This window comes from Panthera pardus, unplaced genomic scaffold, assembly GCF_024362965.1.
Source record: "Panthera pardus isolate Hobbes unplaced genomic scaffold, ASM2436296v1 HiC_scaffold_16, whole genome shotgun sequence".
NCBI lineage: Eukaryota > Metazoa > Chordata > Mammalia > Carnivora > Felidae > Panthera > Panthera pardus.
Genome location: NW_026526721.1, coordinates 103777134 through 103804418, shown reverse-complemented (window position 1 = coordinate 103804418; position 27285 = coordinate 103777134). Strand labels below are relative to the sequence as shown.

The 27285-nt window shown below is 34.5% G+C and overlaps 2 protein-coding genes across 13 annotated transcripts in view; one reads left to right on the top strand and one right to left on the bottom strand.

The window, feature by feature from the left end:
- CUNH3orf80 (chromosome unknown C3orf80 homolog) overlaps nucleotides 1-837 on the top strand; it is a 72862-nt gene extending 72025 nt beyond the window's left edge. For 7 of the 10 annotated variants that reach the window (XR_008422528.1, XR_008422530.1, XR_002077594.2 and 4 more), the window contains one exon: nucleotides 729-795. Coding sequence is in view for 1 of the 10 variants with exons in the window: in XM_019440457.2 (XP_019296002.1) it covers nucleotides 729-771 (43 nt within the window). In the remaining 9 variants the exon portion in view is untranslated. Of the gene's footprint in view, nucleotides 1-728 lie in introns of all 10 variants that reach the window. The other 3 variants (XR_002077597.2, XR_002077596.2, XM_019440457.2) reach the window with 2 other exon arrangements.
- The window catches only part of IFT80 (intraflagellar transport 80), a 139900-nt gene that overhangs the window by 34803 nt on the left and 77812 nt on the right, over nucleotides 1-27285 (bottom strand). For all 3 annotated transcript variants that reach the window (XM_053903670.1, XM_053903671.1, XM_019440444.2), the window contains 4 exons: nucleotides 18422-18601; nucleotides 8274-8392; nucleotides 4186-4260; nucleotides 642-805 (listed from right to left, as the gene is read on the bottom strand). In XM_053903670.1, the coding sequence (XP_053759645.1) occupies nucleotides 642-805; nucleotides 4186-4260; nucleotides 8274-8392; nucleotides 18422-18601 (538 nt within the window). The remainder of the gene's footprint in view (nucleotides 1-641; nucleotides 806-4185; nucleotides 4261-8273; nucleotides 8393-18421; nucleotides 18602-27285) is intronic.

Below are 27285 nucleotides of genomic sequence, written 5' to 3'. Positions count from 1 at the left end.
CATAGCAAGTACTCAGTATCTGTTGGATAAATGTCATTGAGATAGAGCAATGCCCTAAAAAAATCGTGTCACTGTACTATGGAATTCCAAAACATCTGACATATTTATATTTTTTTATAAATATTAATGGAATCTATATTTTTATATGAAAATTTTAAATTCATAACTTTATTCTATTTAATTAATTCAAAATATATATAAATATAAAAATATTTATAAAAATATACATACATATAAGCAAAATACATAGCACAATGAAACACAATATTTACTGTATTTACTGTTACCAAATGAAGGAAAAGGAACATTTTAAAAGATCACAAAACTTAAAAAGTAACAAGACATTTTTAGGACTCACAATCATGAACTCAAACTCTCTACCAACAACTACTAAATATATAAAGATTTATTACTTACCAATAAGCTTTGATGTTGTGACAGTACTTATCTGTTCTATCAATTGGGTATAATATGTCAACTTTAGTTCTTTAATTAATTTATGCTTAGGACAAATAGGAAGTTCATAATTCTTTCATATAAAGTGAATATATTGATAGATGAGAAAATAAAAGAAAGGAAATTTTACAGTGTTAACAAATTTCATGGAAATGTGACATGGAAAATTATAGAAATACACTTACTTTTTTCATCAGCTTTGTCTTTTATTGCTATGGTATCATTACTCAGAGATACAGTCTGTGCATTCAGAATATCTGTTCTCATTCCAGGAAATTTTGGAGAAGAAATGAACCGGCCTTCATAAGAATATAAATAGATACCACCACCATCTACAAGAAGAAAATGTCTAAAAAAAAAAGAATAAAAATACATTCTCAAATAGAAGCTTACTCTATTTTCATTTTTATATGAGAGAATAGTGTATTCTTTGGAAAAATCTAAATCAAATTTTTTTCCTTTGAAAATTTATGAACATTGCAAAAAACAATTCAAACAACAAAGAGAAAGCAAAAGATCTCTTGCAATTCTATCTCTAAAGAGATAACTTATGGCAAAGTATGGGTATATTATAATTTCATTTTATTAAGTCATTGCTTTTTAAAATTTTTTAAATGTTTATTCATGTATTTTAAGAAAGAGAGAGAGGGCAAGGGAGGGGCTGAGAGAGGGAGAAAGAGAATCTTAGGCAGGCTCCATGCTGTCTGCCTGATGTAGGGCTTGATCTCACAAACCATGAGATCATGACCTGAGCAGAAATCAAGAGTTGGGCGTTTAACCGACTGAGCCACCAAGGCACCCCTATTAACTCAGTCCTGATACACATTTATTTTATTTCAAATTATTCACTGTATTTTTTTTGTTTTTATTTTGTGATGTTCATTTTCACAAGAGACAGAGTGTGAGCAGGGGAGGGGCTGAGAGAGAGGGAGACACAGAACTCGAAGCAGGCCCCAGGCTCTGTGCTGTCGGCACAGAGTCCTACCCAGGGCTTGAACTCACGAACCATGAGATCATGACCTGAGCCGAAGTTCAACGCCTAACCGACTGAGTCACCCAGGTGCCCCTAAATTATTCACTGTTTTAAAGAATGCCTAGTGTATACACATCTCTGTATGTCTACCTTATTTCCTTAGTATAACTTCTAGAAATGTAATAATTGGATGAAAGGGCATATACTTAAACAATTTTATTTATTTTTTTATAAAATGTTTTATTTTGAGAGAGAGAGCGCGCACACGTGAATGGGGAAGGGGCAAAGAGAGAGAAAGACAGAGAGAGAGAATCCCAAGCAAGCTCCATATGTCAGTCCAGAGCCCTACACGAGGCTTGAACCCACAAACCATGAGATCATGACCTGAGCTCATGACCAAAATCAAGTCAGACGCTCAACTGACTGAGCCACCCAGGCACTCCTACTTAGAAAATTTTAATCTTTATTGTTAAACTGCCCTTTGAAAGGCTGTAATAATTTACAATCATACCATTGCTATATTGGAATGCCTGTTTCCTCAATGCTGAACACAATATTACTTCTTAAGATCTTAAGTTCAAAAATTTAATATCCTTGATTCAGAACTATTTCTTGATCCAGGAATTGCTCATTGTTCTTTCTTGCCATGGAACAAATATATACATTTTCATTAAATTAATACTTGAGAACTGGTATGTAGTTTATTTGATTGAAGGCTTTGGCCCTTACCCATTAGTGTATGAAAACAATATTTGCTAATGTTGACAAATGATACATCATATTAGTATAAATTCTTTCTTTGTTTCAATACTAAAACCTTTTTCTATCCTGAATAAAACACTATAAGTTTTTAACCTCCTTGTGAGTAAACAGTTTTCAAGGAGCAAAGTTTTCTCAGTACAGAAATAAGACAAGCCAATAGGTGGTAAGGAAATTATTCTTTAACTGCCTAATTAGTTATGCCATTAACAAATGCCTTTACTGAGAGCATATTCAATAAATACACTTATAAGTAATGTGTAAATGAATAAATTTGGAACTATTTGAATAAAAATAATTTCAGAAATATGGTGTTTTAGATAGCTGAAATCTTACCTTTTTAAGTGGCAAAGATGTCTTTTTCATATTAAAAGTTTATGATATAACTAAATAAAGAAATATATTTCAATTTCATTAAACAGATGGTACAAAATTTGACACAATTTTCTTGATCACTCAAGGTCATCAATATGATGACCATACTCTTCAGTAACTATTTAACTGACAGATTTGGTATACAGGAGAATCTGTTCATGCATCAGAATAATGAAGCTATTCAGCTATACAGTTCTGTGCTTTTAGTTTTCTCTATGCTGTTTGCCAGGCAGTCACTTTTCTTCTTGTCCTTGTGCCAGCCTCTAACAGCCTACGAGCATTCCCCTTCTGGTTTGCTATTTATAAAAGGCCGTGGGCTAGAAAACCTGATAACAACACTATTAAGAGACTGCCTAGGTGGTGAGTAAAGGAATAAGGAATAAAGTACACGGTTTTAGTGCAAAGATTTCACAGGTAGCTATATTAGGTAATTGTTGATTCTATTTTCAAACTTTATTCCAGGTTTCATTGGATTGTAGCTTTCTAAAACTGATGGTTCAGTAGGATATCACTGTACTTGATTGATGACAGTTTTCACGAAAAAGTGTGGGTTCTTGAGCCATAGCTATTTCAACCTTACTCTAGTTTGTTGGCCCGGTGTTCTATAGTCCTGTATACACTGAAAGTGTGGGTAAAGAATATTATTTTTGAAACTTCAGGTCACAGCCTAGTAGTGGCTCATAAAATCAATGTGTTTCAACCAATATTTAAAACCAAAAACAAGAACAAAGGGGCACCTGGATAGCTCAGTCAGCTAAGCATCTGACTTGATTTTGGCTCAGGTCATGGTATCACTGTTTGTGAGTTTGAGTCCCGTGTTGGGTCTGCACTGGCAGTGCGGAGCCTGCTTGGGATTCTCTCTTCTCTCTCTCTCTGCCCTCACTCTGTTCTCTCTCTCTCAAAATAAATAAATAAACTTAAAAAAACAAAAGGTTTTTTTAAAACCTTTTTTTTTTAAACCTTGTTTTTTAAAAAAACAAAAGGTGTTCAAAAAAATGAACACCTTTTAAATTTCTCAATTAAAAATTTTAGTGTAGTAAATGCTAATATATATATATATAAATTTATATTTATATATATATATATATATATAAATTTATATTTATATTTATATATATATATATATATATATGAAACCTATATATAACCCTCAAGAATTTTTTAAGAATGTAGAGAAATTCTGAGAGCAAAAAGTTTCAGAACCACTGACCTAACAGCTTATTCTCTTACTTTCTCTTCTTTAAAATAAATAGAAACAGGGGCACCTGGGTGGCTTGGTTGGTTAAGCGTCCGACTTCGGCTCAGGTCATGATCTCACGGTCCGTGAGTTCGAGCCCCACGTTGGGCTCTGTGCTGACCGCTCAGAACCTGCAGCCTATTTCAGATTCTGTGTCTCCCTCTCTCTCTGCCCCTCCCCTGTTCATGCTCTGTCTCTCTGTCTCAAAAATAAATAAACGTTAAAAAATAATAAAATAAAATAAAATAAAATAAAATAAAATAAACAGATTGACTCCAAATGACTAATATACCATTCTGTAAATGACATGCGTTATACAGTGTTTTACTGCAATCTGAAATATTTCAACCCCAAATTCAATAGTCAAACAAGATAAACAAATTACCTTTCTGCCTGCAGAATTAAACTAACAGTTCCTTCTTTTAGATCAAATATAAGAGGTGTATTCCAGTTCTTCGTACTAAAAGACAAATAAAAAGGACACTTATTAACATTTAAAATACCAAATGCTTTTTAATAAATAGATATGTATTCATTTTAAATAGTGTCTTCAGTTTCACAGTAACTGTATATATTTCTATTACAGCACTTGGCACATTGTTCTGAAATCATTCACTTACATGTCTGTATCCCTGACTAGAAACCAAATTCTGTGTAAGCAGTAAGTACTCAGTAGTAAACATTCAATAAATGTTTACTCTAGGCATCACAATATGTGAATTGAGGAATCGTAAGTGCAAGTTCTGTCATTTATTAGCTATGTGGTTTGGGCAAGTCATTTTATGTTTCTTATCTGATACAGTAGCAGCATGGCACGGTGAGGAAAGGATGAATTTTTGGCTAGACAGATCAGGATTAGCAATCCGGTTTCACCACCTATTGTCCATATGATCTTAATAAGGTCAACCTCCCAAGCATCAATTTCCTTATTTGTAAATTGAGATAATGACGACTCAAAGTGTCTAGCTAACTGCCTGTTATATACTAGATAGTGAATAAAGAGACATTATAATAACAATTAACATTATGAACATGAATATTTTTCCTGTAGGTCTCCCAGTGTCATTGTTGGGCTAAATGAAGATATCTGTGAAGCATTCTGTAAACCGTAAAATACTATATAAATGTAGGCAATGATCATACTTATTGAATAAATTGATAAGTAAATAAACAAACAATTCCTTTAGTTTTTATAATAGGGATTCAAAGATAGGAAATGGGGATAGAACATTTAAAACTGAAAGACTCACCCCAAATAATCAAAGTTGCACAATTTAAAATATTTTATCATTCCTATATATTCTGACTTCCTCTCAATTACTTTCATGGAACCAATTCTTTAAATCAGATTAAGTCTCATATTCAGATCCAGAAAATGGGGGAAGGGAAAGGCTGCAGTAAGTGGGCGCACTGGTGGGAAATTAATATTGGCTAATGCAAAGAGTCTAATACCTATTTCAATAAGTAAAGGCATGCGCAAAACAAAACAATGAATAAACTATTAATAATAACTAGGCCTGGGGTCACAGGTATGACAAAAATATGTGCTTTTGTACATTAGAAAAAATATCATAGCATGCTTCATGTACATAGTCATTAAAACTAACCTTCATTCTTTGATAAGAATAGTGATTGTGGATTTTTTTAAAGTCCCCTTGCAAAATATCTGAGAGTTATGACAGTGGAGATAGGTGTATATATATATATATATATATATATATATATATATATATATATATACCTGCCACAGAAATATAAGCTCCTTAAGCCACACTGTCAAATAGAGTATTTTCTATACAATGATATGAAACTTCAAATGAAAATTTAACAAAGAATACTTATATATCATGTTCCTTTTTCTGGAACTTCTTTTCATATAAACCACTATACTGCTTACATGTTTGTTTTAAAAATTATATTTTTATTACTAAAAAAGGGAAACAGTTATTAAGAACTTGGACTCAAACCCTAGCTCTTCCTTTAGGAAAGAAGTAATCTGATCTAGAGTGAGTTACTTAAATACTCTCTGTGTCTTTCAGTTTCTTCATCTTGGAAAATGGGAACGGTCATACTCAACACACAGGGTAAATTAGACCATGACCAAAAAAGATAGTATAATAGAGCTCAATAAAAGATAGTTTTTGTTATCTAAAATACTAGTAGGTTTTACAATTTAATGAAATATATTTTGGTGACGATCAGTCTCAGCACTATCTCATTCCCACTACTGCTCCCTGGTATTTCACTTTCAGAAATATTTTGTGCCTTAATAAATGTCTTGACAAGAGAGGGGAGGCAAGACTAACTTACAAAAGAATAAAAGCAATCTTATATTCTGTCACATATTAACTGGTATATGAAGATTAGGGTGACAAAAAAAAGTAAAGAGACAAAAAAAATTAAATAACAGCTGCTAAACTTTCAGTAAATATTTTAAAAAGCCACCTCTGATGCAAGTAACACATGATACTAATCCTCCAGATTCAAACATTCTGTCATTGCCAATAAACTAGCAGAATAAACCCCTCACATGGGGTGGTTAAGAGACCTACTGTCTTCAAACGAACCCTAAACTGAAGAGATCTTCTCTATTTGACTCAACCCCATGAAAATTAATTATTCACATTACTATGTGCGCTAAGTGATTGTGAAATTTCTTCACATCCGATAATCCCTTCCCTATATATCAACTGTTTAACTAGGTATCTTTCTTGACTTTTCCCAAAGTCACACTGTTGTTCACTTTCATGTAAGAAAAATATTTCCCTTATATTGAGCTGCTTATTTCGTTATCCCCTCTCTTCTCTGCTTCTCCCATTTAATTCTTCCAGGCTTGGCTGCTGTCCTAAGTTGTACATTCTGATTAGTAGTAGACTTATGTATAGTGGGTGAGAATTTTTAATAATTAATTATACCAATTTTTATTGTTAATAAAACTGTATACCTTTGTCTTGCACATTACTGGGCTTAGGAATTCAAGACACTACTACCCTTCATGTTTTTTGATTCATTAATTTATCCAAAAACATTTATTTACTAAGTACCTACTACATGTTGAACACTAGGTGTATAGATGTGACTAAGACACATGTAGTCCCTATCTTCAATTTTATATTCAATGATTATAACCACATAACGTTACAAATAGAAGCACAAAATGTAAAAAAAAACAGTCCCTAACTATTCACAATTCTTGAAATTATCAGAGTGGTTACATTAGTTTTCTGGATAGTTGAGGAGTCAGCTGGTGGCATGCTAGAGCCAGCTTGTACCAAGTGGTGTATTTTCAGGAAGTTTATAAACCACATATTAAAAGCTATTATTGGGGCACCTGGGTGGCTCAATCAGTTAAGCCTCTGACTCTTGATTTCGGCTTAAGTCATGATCTCACACTTCATGGGATCGAGCCCCACACCAGGTTTTGTGCTGACAGTGTGGAGCCTGCTTGGGATTTTCTCCCTCTCTCTCTGCCCCTCTCCCACTGGTGCTCTCTGTCTCTCTCAAAATAAATAAACTTAAAAAAAAAAACTATTATTTAAAATTAAATTATATAAACTTATACTTAACATATTATATTCAAAAACAAAGATAATAATAATCCAAACTTATTCCTTCCAGATTATTTTATTACATTTTACTATTATCTATGCACTTGAGATTATATACATCTGTTGTGTCCATATGGTGGCAATTCTATATAACGGTTTGCTACTATGCATCTCTTTTCATTTCGGCCTTCAGTGACATCATAATGGTAGCTTAAACTGGCCACGGTAGAAGTATTTACATTATAGAAGTAGGTAAACACTGCAAATTGGGTTTGTTTGTTCATTTCCAGAAAGCCAGTTCAACACTTTTCAGCACATATTGAGTTACACTTTGAAAAATACCATGTATATTTGTTTTAGGCATAAGTTTCTTGGATGTACTGAATTATTCTCCATTTTCAAATACAGGTAGATTGAATATATTTTCTTCCATCATTTCTGGACAACTCTGGATTATCATTATGAATATCCATGATTACTTTGGGCTATGATATTAAGCTTGAATACTTCCTTGTATCCCTATTGAACATCTTTCAGCCTATTGTCAGGCCACTAACTGTCCCTTCTCTTCCAGTGGTTAGGTGGGTCTTTTTCCCACCATTTATCAGCTGCTCCTCTGGGCTATGAAGTTATAGTTGTTGTACTAAATTCCTTAGAACTGTGAGTAAAGTAAGAGTAAACACTATCTCAGAGAAGGTATTTTCTATCATAAAAATGATTATTAACTGATGCACAAACTTTATTAGATCTATTTTTAGTGCTCATAGCTCATTTTTAAACCATTTCTTGGTTGGGAGTTAAGTTTGGAATAAGTGAGGTTTTAAGCAAATTAAGTTTAAACCAACCCATGCTGATGTGAAAGCTCGAAAATAAATACCTCATCACAGACAAAACTCTGGATTTTTAAGAAATGCAAGATGCTTACGAGAACACATAACATTGAAGAGATGTTGAAACAACTAAGTGTGCATAGTTCAAAGATGCTTTAATCACTCTATCACGGAATTCCAGTAAATCCACTGCATCATTAAGAACGTTACGAACCTAAACAAGGAAAAATGAAATACCAACAAACAACATTAAAATACATCAAAATTTTAACCAGGTAAATTAGTAAGATTTTGAAGCATAAAAAAATTCAGGGGCACCTGAGTAGTTTAAGCATCTGACTTGATTTCGGCTCAGGTAATGATCTTGCGGTTTAGGTCATGAGATGGAGCCCTGGATTTGGTTCTGTGCTGACAGTGTGGAGCCTTTTTGGGATTCTCCCTCTCCCCCTCTCTCTACTCCTCCCTTCCTTGGGCATGCATGCATGCATGCACACACTCTCTCAAAATAAATAAATAAATGTTAAAAAATCAACCAACAAAAGAAATACACATAAAATGTCCTAGAAATAAGTAGAAATAAGTATATTTCTAACCTGAAAGCCAATTTGAATGGTCTAGCAATGGAGAAATAAGGTGAAAAATGCTATAACATTGAGATATAGCTATATATACACATAGGAGTTGGAAACGGATTGTATGATTTCTGCCCCAAACAGAAAAATACCTTCTTAGGGCTAGGTTTTACTTTAAAATTTAAGTTCTAAAAAAAAGAGATACAATAATTTTAAAAAGTCAAAATGGAGTAGGAGGTATTAGTAAAGAAACCAACTGCACAGTCAAGCTGCACAGAGGGGCACAAGTATTTCCACATGTAAAAACACAGAGATAATGTATAAGAAAGCTAAGCACCAACTAACAAAGATTTCACCTATAATAGTCAAACTGTTACAAAGTCAGTAACAGAACAAAGTTTGCAAGGATTTTAACACTTGGCAGTATCTGCTAACAACCTTGATATTAATGGGACAATCTGCAGCAAATGAAGAAAAATGTTGAGCAAGTTAAATTTATCTAATCTTTTGTCGATACCAGAATGGGGAAGACACTGTAGCAAGAGGTAAAAATAGAGAAAAAGAGATTAATTGTAACTATAAGTTAGCATTTCTTTAAATTCCCCTCAAAATATTATCATCTTTCTAAATATAATATGACAATTACAGTATTAATGAAGAATGAATGGGTATGGAAAAAAAGAAAGATAAAGTCAAACTTCTTTTAACTACTTCTTTAAAGCACTTCTACCTATAAGGCATATTGTATTTTTATTATCTGCTCAACTCCCATACTCACCAAACTAGTAAAACTGCTATAACCATGATGGAGATAGCAACATTACATATACATATATTCCTTGACCCAGAAATCTTACTTTTAGAATTCTATCACAAAGATAAATAAGCAAAATTATGAAATAACACACACACACACACACAGTACCACTAATGTCTTTAGAAACCAAAATTTTCTTACAAAAGAGCTATAAGTAAGAAATTAAGAGTAAAACTCTATAATCTTAAATTTGAATTTGAAACTTCAGTATACACTCATGATGTATTTTTATCTGTCAAAAACAAATACACTTTGGGGCTCCTGGATGGTTCAGTTGGAAGAGCACGCAACTATTGATCCCAGGGTTTGAGCCCCATGCTGAATGTAGAGATTACTAAACAAACAAACAAACAAGCAAACAAACAAAAGAAACACATTTTATCTAGAAGTAATTATCAAACCAGCAGCAAGGAGCACACCCAGCACACACCAGGATTATGGTCTCCAGATAACATTTCCCTCCCAAAAGGAGCAAGTCCTCCTTATAAAAATTGTTGATTCCGAGTCTGGGACAGGAAATATATGAGAAGCCTATAATATCTTATCAGAAATACAAGCAAGTTATTGAAGTCATCTCAAAAGAACATAGGAGCCAATTGGTCAAAGATGGGACCATTTGAACATTAAATAGAATAATGACTGCAACAGATTGAAACACAACAAAAATGTTAAAATCTGCAAGTTTATAATGATAACATCAACAAACAATAACAATAACAAGATACAACAACAACAATAAAAACAATAACAAGATTCATTGGGAAATCAACTCATTATCTGAAGAATGGTAAATACAGAAAATACTTCAGAACTGTCTCAGCTCAGGGTAACCAAATGGTTGAAAAGGCAAATGTCTTATGGGAGAACTTTACTAACAAATCCAGAAGGAATGATAGAATTACAAGACTATCATTTTGCAAATCCCAATGAAACATAGTTTTAGACCAGTATTATCAATGGCTACTAAAAATATTAAAGTAAAAGCCCAATGGGCTTTTCAGGCTTTTTCTTCATGATAGATGAATCAGACTCACAACACCTGGAGACACTGATTCATCCTAACATCACTAAAAGAGAGATAAATAGACATGTGTGTCTCTTGATGTGATGCAATAGGAAGTCCACAGCATTACTTACAAAGTGTTCTTTATACTTATCAAGGTTCTCAATCTAATAACCAGTCTACAAGAAATACTGGGCCTAGATGAACATGTTAAATGGAATCATCCCATAGAGATGCAAACAGGTAAATGTGAAAGTTTTAGCAAAACAAACCACCTGGTTTCTTAAATAAACAGATAAGAATGAGGAGAAATTGCTTCACATTTAAACAGACTGAAGAGACAAATTAGCTAAATGCAATGTGGAACTTTGTTTCCTGATGTAAACAAACCAACCATCTAAATATATATTTAGAAAATAATTGGAGAAGTGGGACCTATTATCACAGAAAGATATATTTAGGAAACAACTGGAGAAATGTGAAATGCTACCATGGTTATGTTAAAATAAATTTTCATCTTTTAGACACTTTTTGGAAGTCTTAATAAAAAAGAGTAATGCTAGACTAATGGTAAAAAAAAAAAAAAAGACGCTGATATGTTTGCTTCACTCTTGAATGAGTGGGGGAAATGACTGCAAAATGAAGAGTAGTCTGATGGTAGGTGCTTTAAAGGAGCTGGGGTTGTTTTGGGAGGAAGAAATTATTGTGGTCTGAAATCAGCCATGACGGATAAGGAAGACTCTCACCTAATCTCCAAACCCAGTAATACATGGCAGAAGAAGAAAAGCACTTCTACTTGAAAAGGCTATGGAAGTAACACCAGTCTCAGGAATCAGCCAGTTTTTACTTGGAACAAAAATGTGAAGAGTGCTTTCAATGAAAAGGCTGGGTTGTGTCTGCAAAGCCACAGATGTGTGCTGCAGGTTGCATACTGCTCAACTCCAGGGCTCTAGAATAGGTCCCCTAGAACTAAGCAGACCATCACTGTAGGTGGTGACTCTGTGAGTCTCTCTAAGTCCAAGGCTTTTTTAGGTCTTTCACAAAGGGGAGACAACAACTACCTTACAGATCCCCATGCTCTAATTTTAAAGAGACCTAGATCAGCCCACTTGTCTCACATCAAGTACTTTCAGTTCCATTAGCCAGCAGAGCCACTCTGCTGAGTGAGAGCCACTCACTGCCTTTGCCTCCCTGCTTCTGGACCAGGAGTCAAGCACATCGGAGACATCACACTCTCCATTTTTGTTCCATTTCTGGACCTGAGAGATGTTTCCCTTGTTTTTGAGTCCAGATGAGTCTTTTTAAAAATTACCTTTAAATATTATATTAAATAGACATATATTATTGATCTCTGTGGAGCCATAGGTATGTCTCTTTTTCCAAGTGTGAACTTATGACACCATCATAAGCCTAGGCTCCCAGAGACCTTTTTAAAGGTCCAAAATACCAACCTCTCCTAGAAACATTTTAAAGCTAATGGAAGAAAATGAAAGTGTTTTTTTTTTAATGTTTATTTATTTTGAGAGACAGAGACATGGCATGAGTGGGGGAGGGGCAGAGAGCGAGGGAGACACAAAATGCGAAGCAGGCTCCAAGCTCTGAGCTGTCAGCACAGAGCCTGACACAGGGCTCAAACTCACGAGCTGTGAGATCATGACTTGAGCTGAAGTCGGACGCTCAGCCAACCTGAGGCACCCAGGCGCCCCCCCCCCCACTTTTTTTTTTAAGTAGGCTTTACAACCAGTGTGGGGCCCAATGTAGGGCTTGAACTCGTGACCCTGAGATCAAAACTTAGACAGTTAACCAACTGAGCCACACAGGTACCCTGAAATGAATGTTTTTAAAGGAAGTTATATGTTAGTTTCTTTACAGCAATATAATACGTAGTGAAAAAAACTGGCTGTTAATACAAGTTTAGGAAAATTCAATATTTAATAATACAATTGTATAGGCCTCTGCCATTATTCAAATTACAAACAGATTTCTTAAAATTCATGTTTGCCTAAAGCTTCACATGGGGGAATTCCCTTTTTTGTGAATCTGGAACATTAGAACTTAAACAGGAATAAAACATCCCAGCTATAATAACAAAACTAAAGACATTCTAGTAATTACGGTTATAATTTCAAAACTATGGTGAATCCCACATCAGAAATGTCCTGTGCTGAATTTTAAAATGCACCCGTTTACTCTGTTCAATTCAGGGAAGCTCCAGGATTAACTTCTTAATACTTGTGTCACCCAATAATTCTACCTGACCACAATATTTAGACTCCTCAGATTGACATAAATCCAAAAATTCTGTTTCCACATTTGTAAAATACTCATTTAATCCTATACATAGATATAATCATAGTAATAGTTACCATTTATTATTGTTTTACATATATCGACTCATTTAATCCTCAAAATCACTCTATTGTTAACTCTTACCTTTACAAAAGATAAGGTGACTAAAAATCAAATAATCTTGAATTATAGCAACTATTAGGAGCCAAAGCTGTGCCCCATGCTAAACTGAGTGTCAGCAGAGAGAGAAAAGTAAAGTTGAAACTTGAGAAATGCTTCATCTCCACCTGTACCTTCTCCCTTCTAGGTACTTCCTCCTAACGGAGACATCAACTATCTCTTTCAGAAAGAATCATCCATTAAGATTCAGCCTGAAGGCAAGGGGAAGAGGAAGAAAACTCCTCACTCTAGGTTACTGTACACAGAAAAGTTGAGGTCCAAGGAGACAGGTAAGGCAATGAAGCATTGCTGGTAGCAACTGCCAGGTCAAGGTCTACATGTAACAATTAGGACTCAACATAATCTCTGATTTCTGAATTAATGAAACACAAATCAACCAACAGTCCACTAAGCTTCTATGGAAATTGTAAAACGCTAAACCAGGCAAACAAAAAATGTGATTGTTCAGTCCCTGTGACAATCTGTGACCCCATCTTACAATAAAACTAATGGGTGAATAAAATGTATAGTCCTCAGAAAGGGAATTCTCCCAAGTAGGAGATCTTCCCAGAAAAGTATACCAGAGTTGCTAAATTAACCAAGCAACTAACTCTACTGCAAAGAAAAAGAGTTCTCAGTATATTCCTGGCCAGCTGGATTTTAGCTATGGACCTGGTAATCATAGTGTGTTGTTTTCTCTCTCCTCTTTTCCAAACTGTTTTCATTGCAGCTGTTCTGTTTTCCCTTCATTAGTGTAAGTTAGGAATATGGGGAGAGAGAGGAGAATAATTAAAACTCACATTTATTTATAGTTTTCTAGACCAGAGATTTAGAACTGAATGGAATAAGTAGATGAGTCTAAATTATCTTCTTTTAGGGAGGGATGGGTTTATTTTCAATTGCATACAGAATAGCTGCATTAGTTAGTAGTGCATTTCTGAATTATATGTATATAAATAAGTGTAAGTATATCTGGTAGGTAGCTGGTAAGGTGGTGGTCAGTGATCTCTACCTATTGTTATTCACATCAGTGTAGAAGTCTCTCCACTTGTGTATTGATAGGATCTAGGAGCTTGCTTCTAGTGAACAGAATATGGTAAAAGTGATGAGATGCTACTTCTGAGTTCAGGTTATAAAAAACTGTGACTTATGGGGTGCCTAGATGGCTTAGTCAGTTGAGCATCCAACTCTTGGTTTCGGCTCAGGTCATGATCTCACAGTTTCATGGGTTCAAGCCCTGCATTGGGCTCTGTGCTGGCTCAGAGCCTGCTTGGGATTCTCTTTCCCTTTCTCTGCCCCTCCCCCACTCAGATTGTCTGTTTCAAATAAATAAAAACTTAAAAAACAAAACTGTGACTTACATCTTGCTCACACTTGCTCTGGCCCTTCTCACTTGCTTGTTCTGATAAAGCAAATGGCCAAGGTGTAAGCTGCCCTTTGGAGAGGCTACATGCAAGGAACTGTAGGTGGCCTCCAGTCAACAGTCTAGAAGAAACTAGTCTCTCAGTTCAACAGATCATGATAAACAGAATCCTGCCAATAACCATGTCAATGAGCTTAGAAGCAAATCCCCCCCTAGTTGAGCCTTCAGATGTGACTAAAGCCCTGGCCAACACTTTGACTGTAGCCTAGTGAGAGACTCTAAGCCAGAAAACCTAGCAAAGCCATGCCTGGATTCCTGACCCACAGAAACCGAGAAATAACAAATGTTGTTGTTTTAAGCCACTATGTTTTAGAGTGATTTATTATGCAACAATACATAACTAGTCAGTAGGGTTGCTAAACAGCCGAAGGATAAGCCATAGCAGATAAATGTTGGTTTTTGTCTTCCCAGAATCAAATGCTCTTTTCTGGTAAATATGCCTTGGTTTCCCTCTGGGGAACCATTCTCTCCATTATTCTCAGTAACCAAGAGGTTTAGATGGGGTTGATTCATCCTCCCCTCCATCTCCCAACTAAATACTCTAAACCTAGACTTGACACATGAGAACCAGTGCTGAGATTTCTGTTGAAATTACTGGAAGGAGAAAAAGCACTCTTCTTGATGGATCTTAAGTTTATAGAAATATCAAGGCCACCAAAGAGGGAGAGGTTTTGTAAAAAAAAAAAAAAAGAAAAAAAAAAAAAGCCAATACAGAGAAAAAGAAAGTCAAGGAAGAAAAAATGATGAAATCTTGTTATTTAAGACTTTGAATTCAGTAATTCCTCAAGTCAGTCCATTTCTTGACTTCACATAAAGAAATAAGCTTCTTTCTTCATTGCTTACCTTAAATCAATTTGAGATGAATTTATGGGGGAAAAAAGAGATTTTCAACTAGGAGGTTCCATGAAAAGGGGGACCAAATTTGTTCTCATCACAATTATATTTCCCATTGCCTAGTCCAATGCCTGGCAAGTAGGGATCACTCAATAAATATCTAGTGAATGAGTGTATGAAAGTATTTTAAGAAAAACCACTGAATAGGCCCAATTTAGCAAAAATGCAATACAAATGTTTTATAATCACTGAGAAAGTAAAAACAATAAAAACAGTGTTCTAGTTCTAAAATTTTGAAAGATTATTTACAAACATTATTGTAAGTACAAAAACAATTTGGATTAGATAAGTCATTTAAACACCTCCACTGCTCATTTTATCTCATGTAAAAATCCTCTAATCTCTAGGATGACTCCTTTTTATTATGTAAGAAGAACTCCTCTTTCTAGATATATTCTCATCTTGGGGCATTTTTGAAATTAAGGCTAGAATTTATTTTAGCAATACTATTAGCTAATCGCCCCCCATGCACTATATGGATAAAATAATTATGTCCCCAAATCAATTGATTAGAACTCACAAGGCATCTTTTGTCATATACACAACACTATAAATAATGCTTTAGTTCCCAGGTTAATTAACAGAAATACCTACTTATATATAACATCACCTAGATCCAATAACTAATTTACAGGAAATACAGAAGATAGAGGAGTATGTCAAACCACACCATAGGGACACAATCAATAAAGTCCAGACTGTGGTAAACTCTGCTGGACAAACAATTTGGTTCCTTCAGCAAATAAAGTGCAGGGGTAAAACCAGAGATGGAAGGGGAACCTATATATTAGGAAACTTAAAAGACATGTCAACCAATTGCAACATGTAAACCATTTTGGATCCTGATTTCAAAACAAACTTTTAAAAATGTGACACGTGGGAAACAGCTGAAAATTTGAACACTTTCTGCATATTTGATAATATTAAGGGATTATTATTTTTAAGGTATAATAATGGTATTGTGGTTATGTTAAAAGAGTCCTTCTCTTAGCTGTATACTGAATATTTCACAGATAAAATATGATATCTGAATTGGCTTCAAAATAATTGGGGAAGGAGGAAAGTAGATATGGACAATGCCTGGGGCAGGCTTGGTCATGGGTTGGTTGTTAGGGCTGGGTGATGAGTACACAGTGATTCATCACATTATTCTGTCTACTTCTGCATATGTATTAAATTCTCCATAAAAGGGGAACCTGGGTGGCTCAATTGGTTAAGCATCCGATTTCACCTCAGGTCATGATCTCCTGATTTGTGAATAAAAGCCCCATGTCAGGCTCTGTACTGACAACTCAGAGCCTGGAGCCTGTTTCAGATTCTGTGTTTTCCTCTCTCTCTCTGCCCTTCCCGCTCACTCTCTGTCTCTGTCTTTCTGTCTCTCTCTCTCTCTCTCAAATACAAACATTAAAAAAAAAATACTCCATAATAAAATGTTTAAAATTTAAAAAATAAGTAAACAGAACAAAGAAAAACTATAACATACCTAATTATTACAAATCTAGTGATCATATTATCCAAATAAAAAAATCTGGATACTTAGGCTAAAGAATATTTGAGTAGACTTAGAAATTACAAGATACATGCTTCCAAATAATTATAATAGTCTGAATTCTGAATATGAAGACAGAGGCAATTGATACAATAGGAGGAAGAAGAGTTAGAAGGTACAGTTCTCCTTTCTCTGGCAGAGGGTTTGCCATTAGTACATTGTCTCTGGCCTCTTCCTCGTATCTTTCGACAACTAACTTTCAAAATATTTGTTGACCAGGCACCTGGGTGGCGCAGTTGGTTGAACATCTGACTCTTGCTTTTGGCTCAGGTCATGATCCCGGAGTCGTGAGGTCGAGCCCCCCCACCCCTGTCGGGCTCTGCACTGAGCATGGAGCCTGCTTAAGTTTCTCTCATTCTGGGGCTCCTGGGTGGCTCTGTCAGTTAAGCATCTGACTTTGGCTCAGGTCATGATCTTGCGGTTCATGGGTTCAAGCCCTGCGTGGGGCTCTGTGCTGACAGCTCAGAGCATGGGGCCTGCTTCAGATTCTGTGTCTCCCTCTCACTCTGTCTCTCTCTCAAAAATAAATAAACATTAAAAAAAAAAGATTCTCTCATTTTCCCTCTGCCCCTCTTGCCCACTTACACTCTCTCTCTCTAAAATAAATTAATTAAAAATTTTAAAATTTATTTGTTGAGCATTTATTATATGCAAGACATTGGGCTTGAATGAAATAACAGTATTGTACACTTAAGAAGCTTATAGTGCATAGATAACCCCCCTACTGGAGTTCTCTGACCTGAACAACATTTCCCTCAACTTTCTACTGCTACATCCCAACCTTCCTGTCCTTTAAAAAAATTTTTTGTTTAATCTTTATTTATTTTTGAAAGAGAGTTTGAGTGGGGGAGGGGCAGAGAGAGAAGACACAGGCTCCAGGCTCCAGGCTCTGAGCCATCAGCATAGAGCCAGACATGGTGATCAAACCTACAAACTGTGAGACCATGACCTAAGCTGAAGTTGGACACTCATCCGACTGAGCCACCTAGGTGCCCCCCAAACTTCCCATCTTATTTCACTCCAAAAGTACCTGTTTTTCACTTCCTACCTCCCAATAAGAATTTCCCACTGTTTTCCTACTTTGGCTAGCCTTAGGTAATTCTTAAAAGGAAAAAAAAATTTTGTAAACAGGTTAAATAAGCTTATACAATTATAAATTAATAAAATAATGTAACCCTGACAGTGACTAGCAGGCTAGGCCTGCCATGGGGTCAGGTCCAGGAGTTAAATCTAACTTATTGCAGCTTCTTCCCTCCTTCTGGAACTGAATCCACATAGTCCCTAAATGCTTCAAGTTTCACCATCCCTGCCTCAACCCCATAACCACAGTAGCTGTGGGTACTCAGGTTCTGTATCAGTGAAAGGTTCTTATATTATGTCATGAAAAAGTCACCAATGGCATTGGTGAAATATATTTAATATGACTGAATTTTTATAAACTTGGTTTAAATACAATTAGTGACAATAACTCCATATTCTGTAGAGTGAGCTAATGTGAAAAGAGGCAGGTTTAATCAACCATGGAACATAATCATACCTGCATGGTCCTTCGTTTAGTTAACGTTACTTGAAAATTTTTCCACTCCCAACGCTGCTCCACCACATGTGCAAAAACAACATGCCCATTTCCACAGGCTCCAGCGATCTGAGTGCCATCAATTGACCATGCGATGTTAAATATACTGCCGGTGTTGGGCTTTTCCAAAGCATATGACCACTGGGGAAGAAAGAATGAGAGTAAAATCAATTCACTGGGAAAAAAAAATTTAAAGGAGTTTTAAATTGAGCATACATTTTAAGATAATTTTTTAAAAGAATGTGGTTTATCCTAGAATTGAGAAATTTTTTTCTTGATAATTGTGTACTGAACAGAAGATACAGATGTAATTTTTAAAGTACACTGTAGAATAATATGATAAAAGTGTATAAAATCTCTCAAGAACTGCAAAACACTCACACTGTTTCCATTCACATCACTACTTTTAAGTAATAATGCTGAATTGGTAAATAAGAAGTCTGTAGAAAAAAAAAAAAAGACACCTTACTGTTCTTAAGGACCTCTATAGTCCTTACACTGAAAGGCTGATTATAATATATCAATAATTTTATGTCACTAAAAATTGAAACTGAAGACACAATATAACTAAGACATCTCTGACACACATTTTAAATCATGAAAGAATAGGTTAATGGACCTTTTTTTCTTGTTTTTTCTTTCATAATGTAGTAATATAACCTCTTCCAGAATCTACTTATCTCTCTGCGAAAGTTATCTAAAGGTATCAAGAAGCATCATCTAAGACAAAGGAGACTTACGTGTGTGTGTGTATATGTGTGTGTGTGTGTGAATAAGACAGTCAGAAAAAGCCTTTTAAAAAATGACATAACATGCATTTTCTTTCATTTTTCAGATGCAAAATATGTATTTGCTAGAAGGATGATTTATTTATTTGACTAAATTTGCATACATTCCCTTTCCATTCTTCCAACCTTACAGCTTAAAGTCAAATTGAGTCTTGATTTTTTTGTTGTTGATATTTTGGTTGTTCTTGAGTGCATATTTATTTTGCTGTACATTATTGTTGCTTCAAATATATTCATTGTTAGCTACGGGTTCAATGACAAAAAATGTGGAGAAAATTGAAAAAATATAGAAAAATATTCATTAATTCATAGTACTATCAAAAAAGATTTTAAATTCTCAATAAAGTTCATACATACAATAAAAATGCTGAATGACTCTTACTACTCACTGACACTTTTTTCAACTGTCCTTCAAACCTCTACCTATTGCTTAAGTAAAAGGCCCTATAAGAAAGTTATCGAGGAGGAGATAATGAACAAACTTTCCCTTCATCAGCAGCATAAAAATGTTAAAAACCTCCTTTTCTGAAATTAAGAAGAGTAAGTTCAACAAAGGAATATACAATAGTTGAAGTCATCTTTTTAAAAATAAGTGAAGACAATATCAACAATACAAACAATCTACTTCTGGCAATAAAAAAATTTCATTTATGTTTGACAAACAGAATTATGACACACTGCATGACTACTATTTTACATAAAAATTATGTGGTTGGTATAGATAAATGAAACTGAATTTATTAATATGTAATAATAGATTGGACTAGGCTTATGGCACATCTATCATTCTAAATTTATTCTCATGGTGTAGATGCAAGAGAAATCTTATTTTATTTTTTTAAAATGTGTATTTATTTATTTTTGACAGAGAGAGAGACAGCACAAGTGGGACAGGGTCAGAGGGAGAGAGAGAGAGAGACAATCCCATGCAGGCTGCTCACTGTGAGCACAGAGCTCAGAGTGAGGCTTAAACTCACAAACCATGAGATCATGACCTGAGCTGAAATCAAGAGTTGGATGCTTAACTGACTGACTGAGCCAACCAGATGCCCCAGAGATCTTATTTTAAATTGTATTTTAAAACCATAGATTCATATTTTAAAACTATTTACTTTAAAGTATGATTTTAAACTACCAAAAGAACCAAATCAGCCAGAAAGAAACATCTTACTAAAATTAAACATAACAAAATGTATCTAAGAACTCCTAGAGGCCTAATCCTAGCTAAGAGGAGAAAAGGGAAAGGGATGTTTAGATAATACTTTCATCACCCTATATTCCTCTGATGTCTTTCATACTCCAGGTACAACAAATATAAAATCTGCACAACAGGGACGTCCACTCTCACCACTGTTGTTTAACATATTGTTGGAAGTCCTGGCCACAACAATCAGACAACAAAATGAAATAAAAGGCATCCAAATTGGCAAAGAAGAAGTCAAACTTTCACTTTTTGTAAATGACATGATACTCTACATGGAAAACTTGAAAGACTCCAACAAAAAACTGCTAGAACTGATACCTGAATTCAGCAAAATTGCAGGATATAAAATTAATGTACAGCAATCAGTTGCATTTCTCTACACCAATAACGAAGCAACAGAAAAATTGATAATTGCACCAAGAACCATAAATAATTTATAATTATTATTCATTATATTTATAAATAATAATTATTATATTATTATTAAATTATAAACCATTTATAATTGCACCAAGAGCCACAAAATACCTAGGAATAAAACTAACTAAAGAGATAAAACATCTATATGCTGAAAACTATAGAAAGCTTATCAAAGAAACTGAAGAAGACACAAAGAAATGGAAAAACATTCCATGCTCATGGATTGGAAGAATAAATATTGTTAAAACATTAATACTAACAAAGGAATCTACACATTCAGTGAAACCCCAATCAAAATAGCACCAGCATTCTTCACAGAGCTAGAACAAACATATAATCATAAAATTTGTATGGAACCACAAAAGACCCAGAATAGCCAAAGAAATGTTGAAAAAGAAAACCAAAGCTGGAGGCATCACAATCCCAGACTCTAGCCTATACTACAAAGCTGTAATCATCAAGACACTGTGATATTGGCACAAAAACAGACAAATTGACCAGTGGAATAGAATAGAGAACCCAGAAATGGACCCACAAATATATGGCCAACTAATCTTTGACAAAGTAGGAAAGAGTATCCAATGGAAAAAAGACAGTCTCTTTAGCAAATGGTGCTGGGAGAACTGGACAGCAACATGCAGAAGAATGAAACTGGACCACTTTCTTACATCATACACAAAAAAAATTCAAAATGGATGGAGGACCTAAATGTGAGATAGGAAACCATCAAAATTCTAGAGGTGAAAACAGGCAACAATCTCTTTGACCTCAGCTACAGCAACTTCTTACTTGACATATCTCTGAAGGCAAGGGAAATAAAAGCAAAAATGAATTATTGGGACCTCATCAAGATAAAAAGCTTCTTCACAACAAAGGAAATAATCAACAAAACTAAAAGGCAACCAATGGAATGGGAGAAGATATTTGCAAATGACATATCTGATGAAGGGTTAGTATCTAAAATCTATAAAGAACTTACCAAACTCAACACCCGAAAAACAAATAATCCAGTGAAGAAATGGGCAGAAGACATGAATAGACACTTTTCCAAAAAACACTTCCAGATGGTTAACAGACACATCAAAAGATGCTCAACTTTGCTTATCATCAGGGAAATGTATGAATCAAAACCACACTGAGACCGGTCAGAGTGGCTAAAATTAAAAACTCAGGAAACAACAGATGTTTGGCAAGGATGTGGAGAAAGGGGAACCGTCTTGCATTGGTGTTAGGAATGCAAACTGGTACAGCCACTCTGGGAAACAGTATGGAGGTTCCTCAAAAAATTAAAAATAGAATTACCCTATGACCCAGTAATAGCACTACTAGGAATTTATCCAAAGGATACAGGAATGCTGATTCACAGGGGCACATGTATCCCAATGTTTATAGCAGTGCTACCAACAATAGCCAAATTATGGAAAGAGCCCAAATGTCCATCAACTGATGAATGGATAATATAATACAATATACAACATATGTATTATTATATTGTATTATATAAGATGTATAATATATACATATATATGTACATATATGCATTGATACAATATACATATATTATATGTACAATACATATTATATTGTATTATACTGTATTATATATTATATGTATAATACAATACATATATTGTATTATATAATGTATATATAATATATACATATATATGTATACATATATGTATTATTAATACATATATATATACATATGTACATATAATATTAATACAACATACATATATAATATATACATAATATGTATATGTATTATATAGTATGTAATAATATGTATATATAATATATACATAGATGTATATATTATATATGTATTATTATGTATTATACGTATACATGTATACAAATACATACATGTATGTATACAATATATGTATATTGTATACATACATGTATAATACATATTGTACATATAATGTACATGTACATATACATATAATGTGCACATACATATATGCACATGTAATATTAATGCAATATACACATATATAATATATACATACATGTACGTATAATATATGTATTATTAATACAATATACATATATTGTATTATATGTATAATACATATTGTATTGTATTATAGTGTATTATATTATATGTATAATACAATACATATATTGTATTATATAATATATACATATATATGTACATATATGTATTATTAATACAACATACATATATATATATATATATATACACACACACACACACACACATACACACACAAAATGGAATACTACTTGGTGATAAAAAGAATGAAATCTTGCCATTTGCAACAATGTGGATGTAACTGGAGGGTATTATGCTAAGTGAAATAAGTCAGTCAGAGAAAGACATCATACGTTTTCACTCATATGTGGAATTTGAGAAACTTAACAGAAGGCCATCAGGGAAGGGAAGGAAAAATAAGTTACAAACAGAGAGAGGCATACCATTAAGAGACTCTTAAATACAGAGAACAGACTGAGGGTTGATGGGGGTGGGAGATTTGGGAGGTGGGGAAAATGAGTGATAGACATTGAGGAGGGCACTTGTTGGGATGAGCACTGGGTGTTGTATGTAACTAATGAATCACAGGAATCTACTCCTGAAGCCAAGACCACACTGTATATTAGCTAACTTGACAAGAAAGTATTAAAAAAAAACCCAAAACCCTATGTCCAAATGTTTATAGTGACATTATTTATAACAGCCAAAAACCTGAAAGATGCAAATGTCCATAAAATGATGAATGGAAAAACAAAATATGTTATATTCATATAATGTTTGGCAGTATTATTTGGCAATAAAGAGGAATGAAATAGGGCGCCTAGCTGGCTGAGTGACTCTTGATCTCGGGATTGTGAGTTCAAGCCCTGAATTGGCATAGAGCGTACTTCAAAAAAAGAAAAGAAAAGAGAAGAGAAGAGAAGAGAAGAGAAGAGAAGAGAAGAGAAGAGAAGAGAAGAGAAAAGAAAAGAAAAGAAAAGAAAAGAAAAGAAAAGAAAAGAAAAGAAAAGAAAAGAAAAGAGGCACCTGGGTGGCTCAGTTGGTTAAGTGTCCAATTCTTGAGTTTGGCTCAGGTCATGATCTCTCAGTCCTGGAATTGAGCCCGGCACTGGGTGTGGAGCCTGCTTGAGATTCTCTCCCCCTTTCCCTCTGCCCCTCCCCTGCTCAGGCACATGCACGTGATCTCCCTCTCAAAAAAGGAATGAAGCAATAAAACATGCTGCAACATGGATGAACCTTGAAAACATTATGCTAAGTGAAAGAAGCCAGTCACAAAAGGCCACATACTATATTATTCCATTTAGATGAAATAGCCACAAGAGAAAATAAAAGAAGATTAGTGGTTGCCATGAGACATGGGGAGGGGAATAGGAGTGACTGCTAATGGGTATGGGTTTCTTTTTGTGGTGATGAAAATGTTCTGAAATTCTGAAATTAGATTAGTCAGTTGCACAGCTCTGCACTAAAAATGACTGAATTCTACACTTTAATAAAAGGGTGAACTTTACAATATGTGAAATATATCTCAATAAAATTGTCATTTAAAAAGAAGAAAATACGTTTACGAACAAAAGAATGTAAAAAAGAAATTTTAAAACTCTGTAGTGTTGGTATGGCTATTCTGAGCATTTTCACTAGTGTTTTTAAATAACTAGGATTTTTGGCTAGGTGAAAGCAGATACTGAAGTAAGACTGGTGAGGGTAAATAAAATCCTATAGTTTCTGGATTTGAACTGGAAGTATCAGTTTGAGTTTGTGAAAAAAAATTCCTAGCTCTGTCCACTAAAAAGGGCTAGAAAAGCAATGATCAACTTAGTAACAGTGAGCACCCCTAACACTTTAGGGTTTTCTCTCAATATCATTTTCCATGTTTTCACAAAATAAACCTGGGCACACTAAAGAAAAAGCTGATAGGAGATGTGGGTCAGAAAAAATAAAGTATGAATTTGGAACATTTTGTCATACTTAGAAAACAAGGGAAGTGATAAAAGCCTACAAGATTCTGACAAAAAAAAAAAAAAAGGCTGGCTAAAATTGGGCTGATTTGAGCATTTTATTTATTGGAATACACCAATTATGTTAAAATTAGTGAGTTTATGACCTTAACAATAACATTTATTGGTTGTATTTGGAGACTACAAGACTACAAGGCTACTGGTGTAATGAATCCCCATTTACCCATTACCCAGTTTCCAGCAGTTACCAACTAATGGCTCATTCTTAGCTCATCTGTACCACCACCTACGTCTCCATGGCCTAGATTATTTTGAGCAAGTCCCTGACAGCATATCATTTCATCACTAAATATTTTAGTATATTTAGTGATGAACACAAAGACTTTTTTTTAACTTAACCTCAACAACATTAAACAATAATTAACAATAATTATCCAGTCACTGTTCAAATTTATATTTTTGGAAACTAATAGTTAAAGAGAAATAATCAGGAATTTATTCTGCCTTTGTTATATGAACTATACCCCAGGGTAACCAACAGTCAAGGAGATGTTTCTTTTGTAGAACTATTGCAGTTAGATGAAGAAATGAGAATTAGAATATTACCATTTTATGAGGTACCTGGGTGGCTCAGTCAGTTAAGGGTCCAACTTTGGCTCAGGTCATGATATCACAGTTAGTGAGTTCAAGCCCTGGGTCGGGTTCTGTGCTGACAGCCCAGAGCCTGGAGCCTGCTTTGGATTCTGTCTCCCTCTCTCTCTGCGCCACACACCCCCCCCCCCCAACTCCTTCTCTCTGTCTCTCTCTCTCTCTCAAAAATAAATAAACATAAAAAAAAAGAATATTACCAATTTGCAGTTGTAAGTGAATTAGTAGATCTAGACAATGATCATCATTTGCTAATAACATAAGAGAGACAATCAGACATTAAATGCTTCCTGCTGGAAGTATACAATATCACCTATGAAGTTCTTACATTTTTTTCTTAGTTTTTTTACTTATTTTTTTCTTGCCAAAAAAATCAAACCTGATTCTGATCAGGACTCTAGATCTAACTACCAATTTACAGGAAATAAAGGAAACAGAGCAACATGTTAGATGACACCATGAGACTGCAGATGGCAAAATCTAGACTGTGGGAAAATATAGGATATGACCAGTTTCTTCAACTACAGAAAATTACAAGGGGAAAAAATGTGGAAGGGGAACTTACAGATCAGCCAGTCACAATGACTGTATCTTATTTGCATCTTGATTTCAACAAACTGAAAAAAAAATTGGAAAAATTTGAACAGTGACTGGATATTTGCTAATATTAAGGAATTATTGTTAATTGTTTTTAGGTTTAATAATGGTAATGAGTTTAGGTTAAAAGTCTTTGTGTTCTTAGTGATATATACTGAAATATTTAGTGATGAAATGATATGCTTTTAGGGATTTACTCAAAATAATCCTGGCCATGGAGAAATAGGTGGTAGTACAGATAAGAATTAGTCATTAGTTGATAACTGCTAGAAACTGGGTAATGGAGGTTCATTATATAGTCATTCTCAAAAAGTGATCACTGGGCCAGAAGCTTAAGCACCATCTGGGAACTTATTGAAAATGCAAATTTTTTGGCCCTTAGATCTACTGTATTAGAGAGACTGGAGTGGGGCCCAGCAATCTATTTTAACAATAACTCTAGGTAATTCTAATGCACACTAAAGTTTGAAAACCAGTGCTTTATGTTATTTTCCTACTGTATTATCTGAAAGTCTAATAATAAAAGTGAATGAGGAAATAATAATTCACTAATAAAAATGAAATGAGGAAAAAATGAGGTTGATGAATGTGTAACAGGGAAAAACTTAGCATGTTGACTCCATATTGCTTCTACTTCTCGTGCTACTGTGACCTATAGCTTAGAACATTCTGCTTAGCCCTGCACTTAGGCGTTTTACAGTTAAGGTTTGCAGAAACTGCTTTTTACCCAAAATCTACCACACCCAAGGAGATAAGGAAGTACATAACAGAAATGACTTGCGGTGTTTAAGATTTACAGAAACACGATGACCGGATTCCTGTACGCAAAGATCAACTGACCAAGAAAAAAGAAGTTACGTGACCTTTCTCAGATGTCTACTGGTGTCAGTCACCTTTTAACTTCACCCCCCTTTCAACTTCTCTTCCTAACATAAAAGCAACTCAAATCTTATGCTCTGGGGAGATGGCTCTTTGGGACAATAGTCCACCATCTCCTTGATTTTCTGACGTTCCAAACAGAGTCATTCTCCTTGCCCCAATATCTAGCCTCTCAATTTATTGGCCTGTTGTGTGGTGAGCAGAACAAGCTTGGACTTGGTAACAAATGTAAGAAACCAAGTTTACAATGTAACTATGAGAAGCTGGATTAGTAGCTAAGGCACAGGTCATGTAATTTTTCTCAAGAGCTGGCAGATGAATTGGCAGAG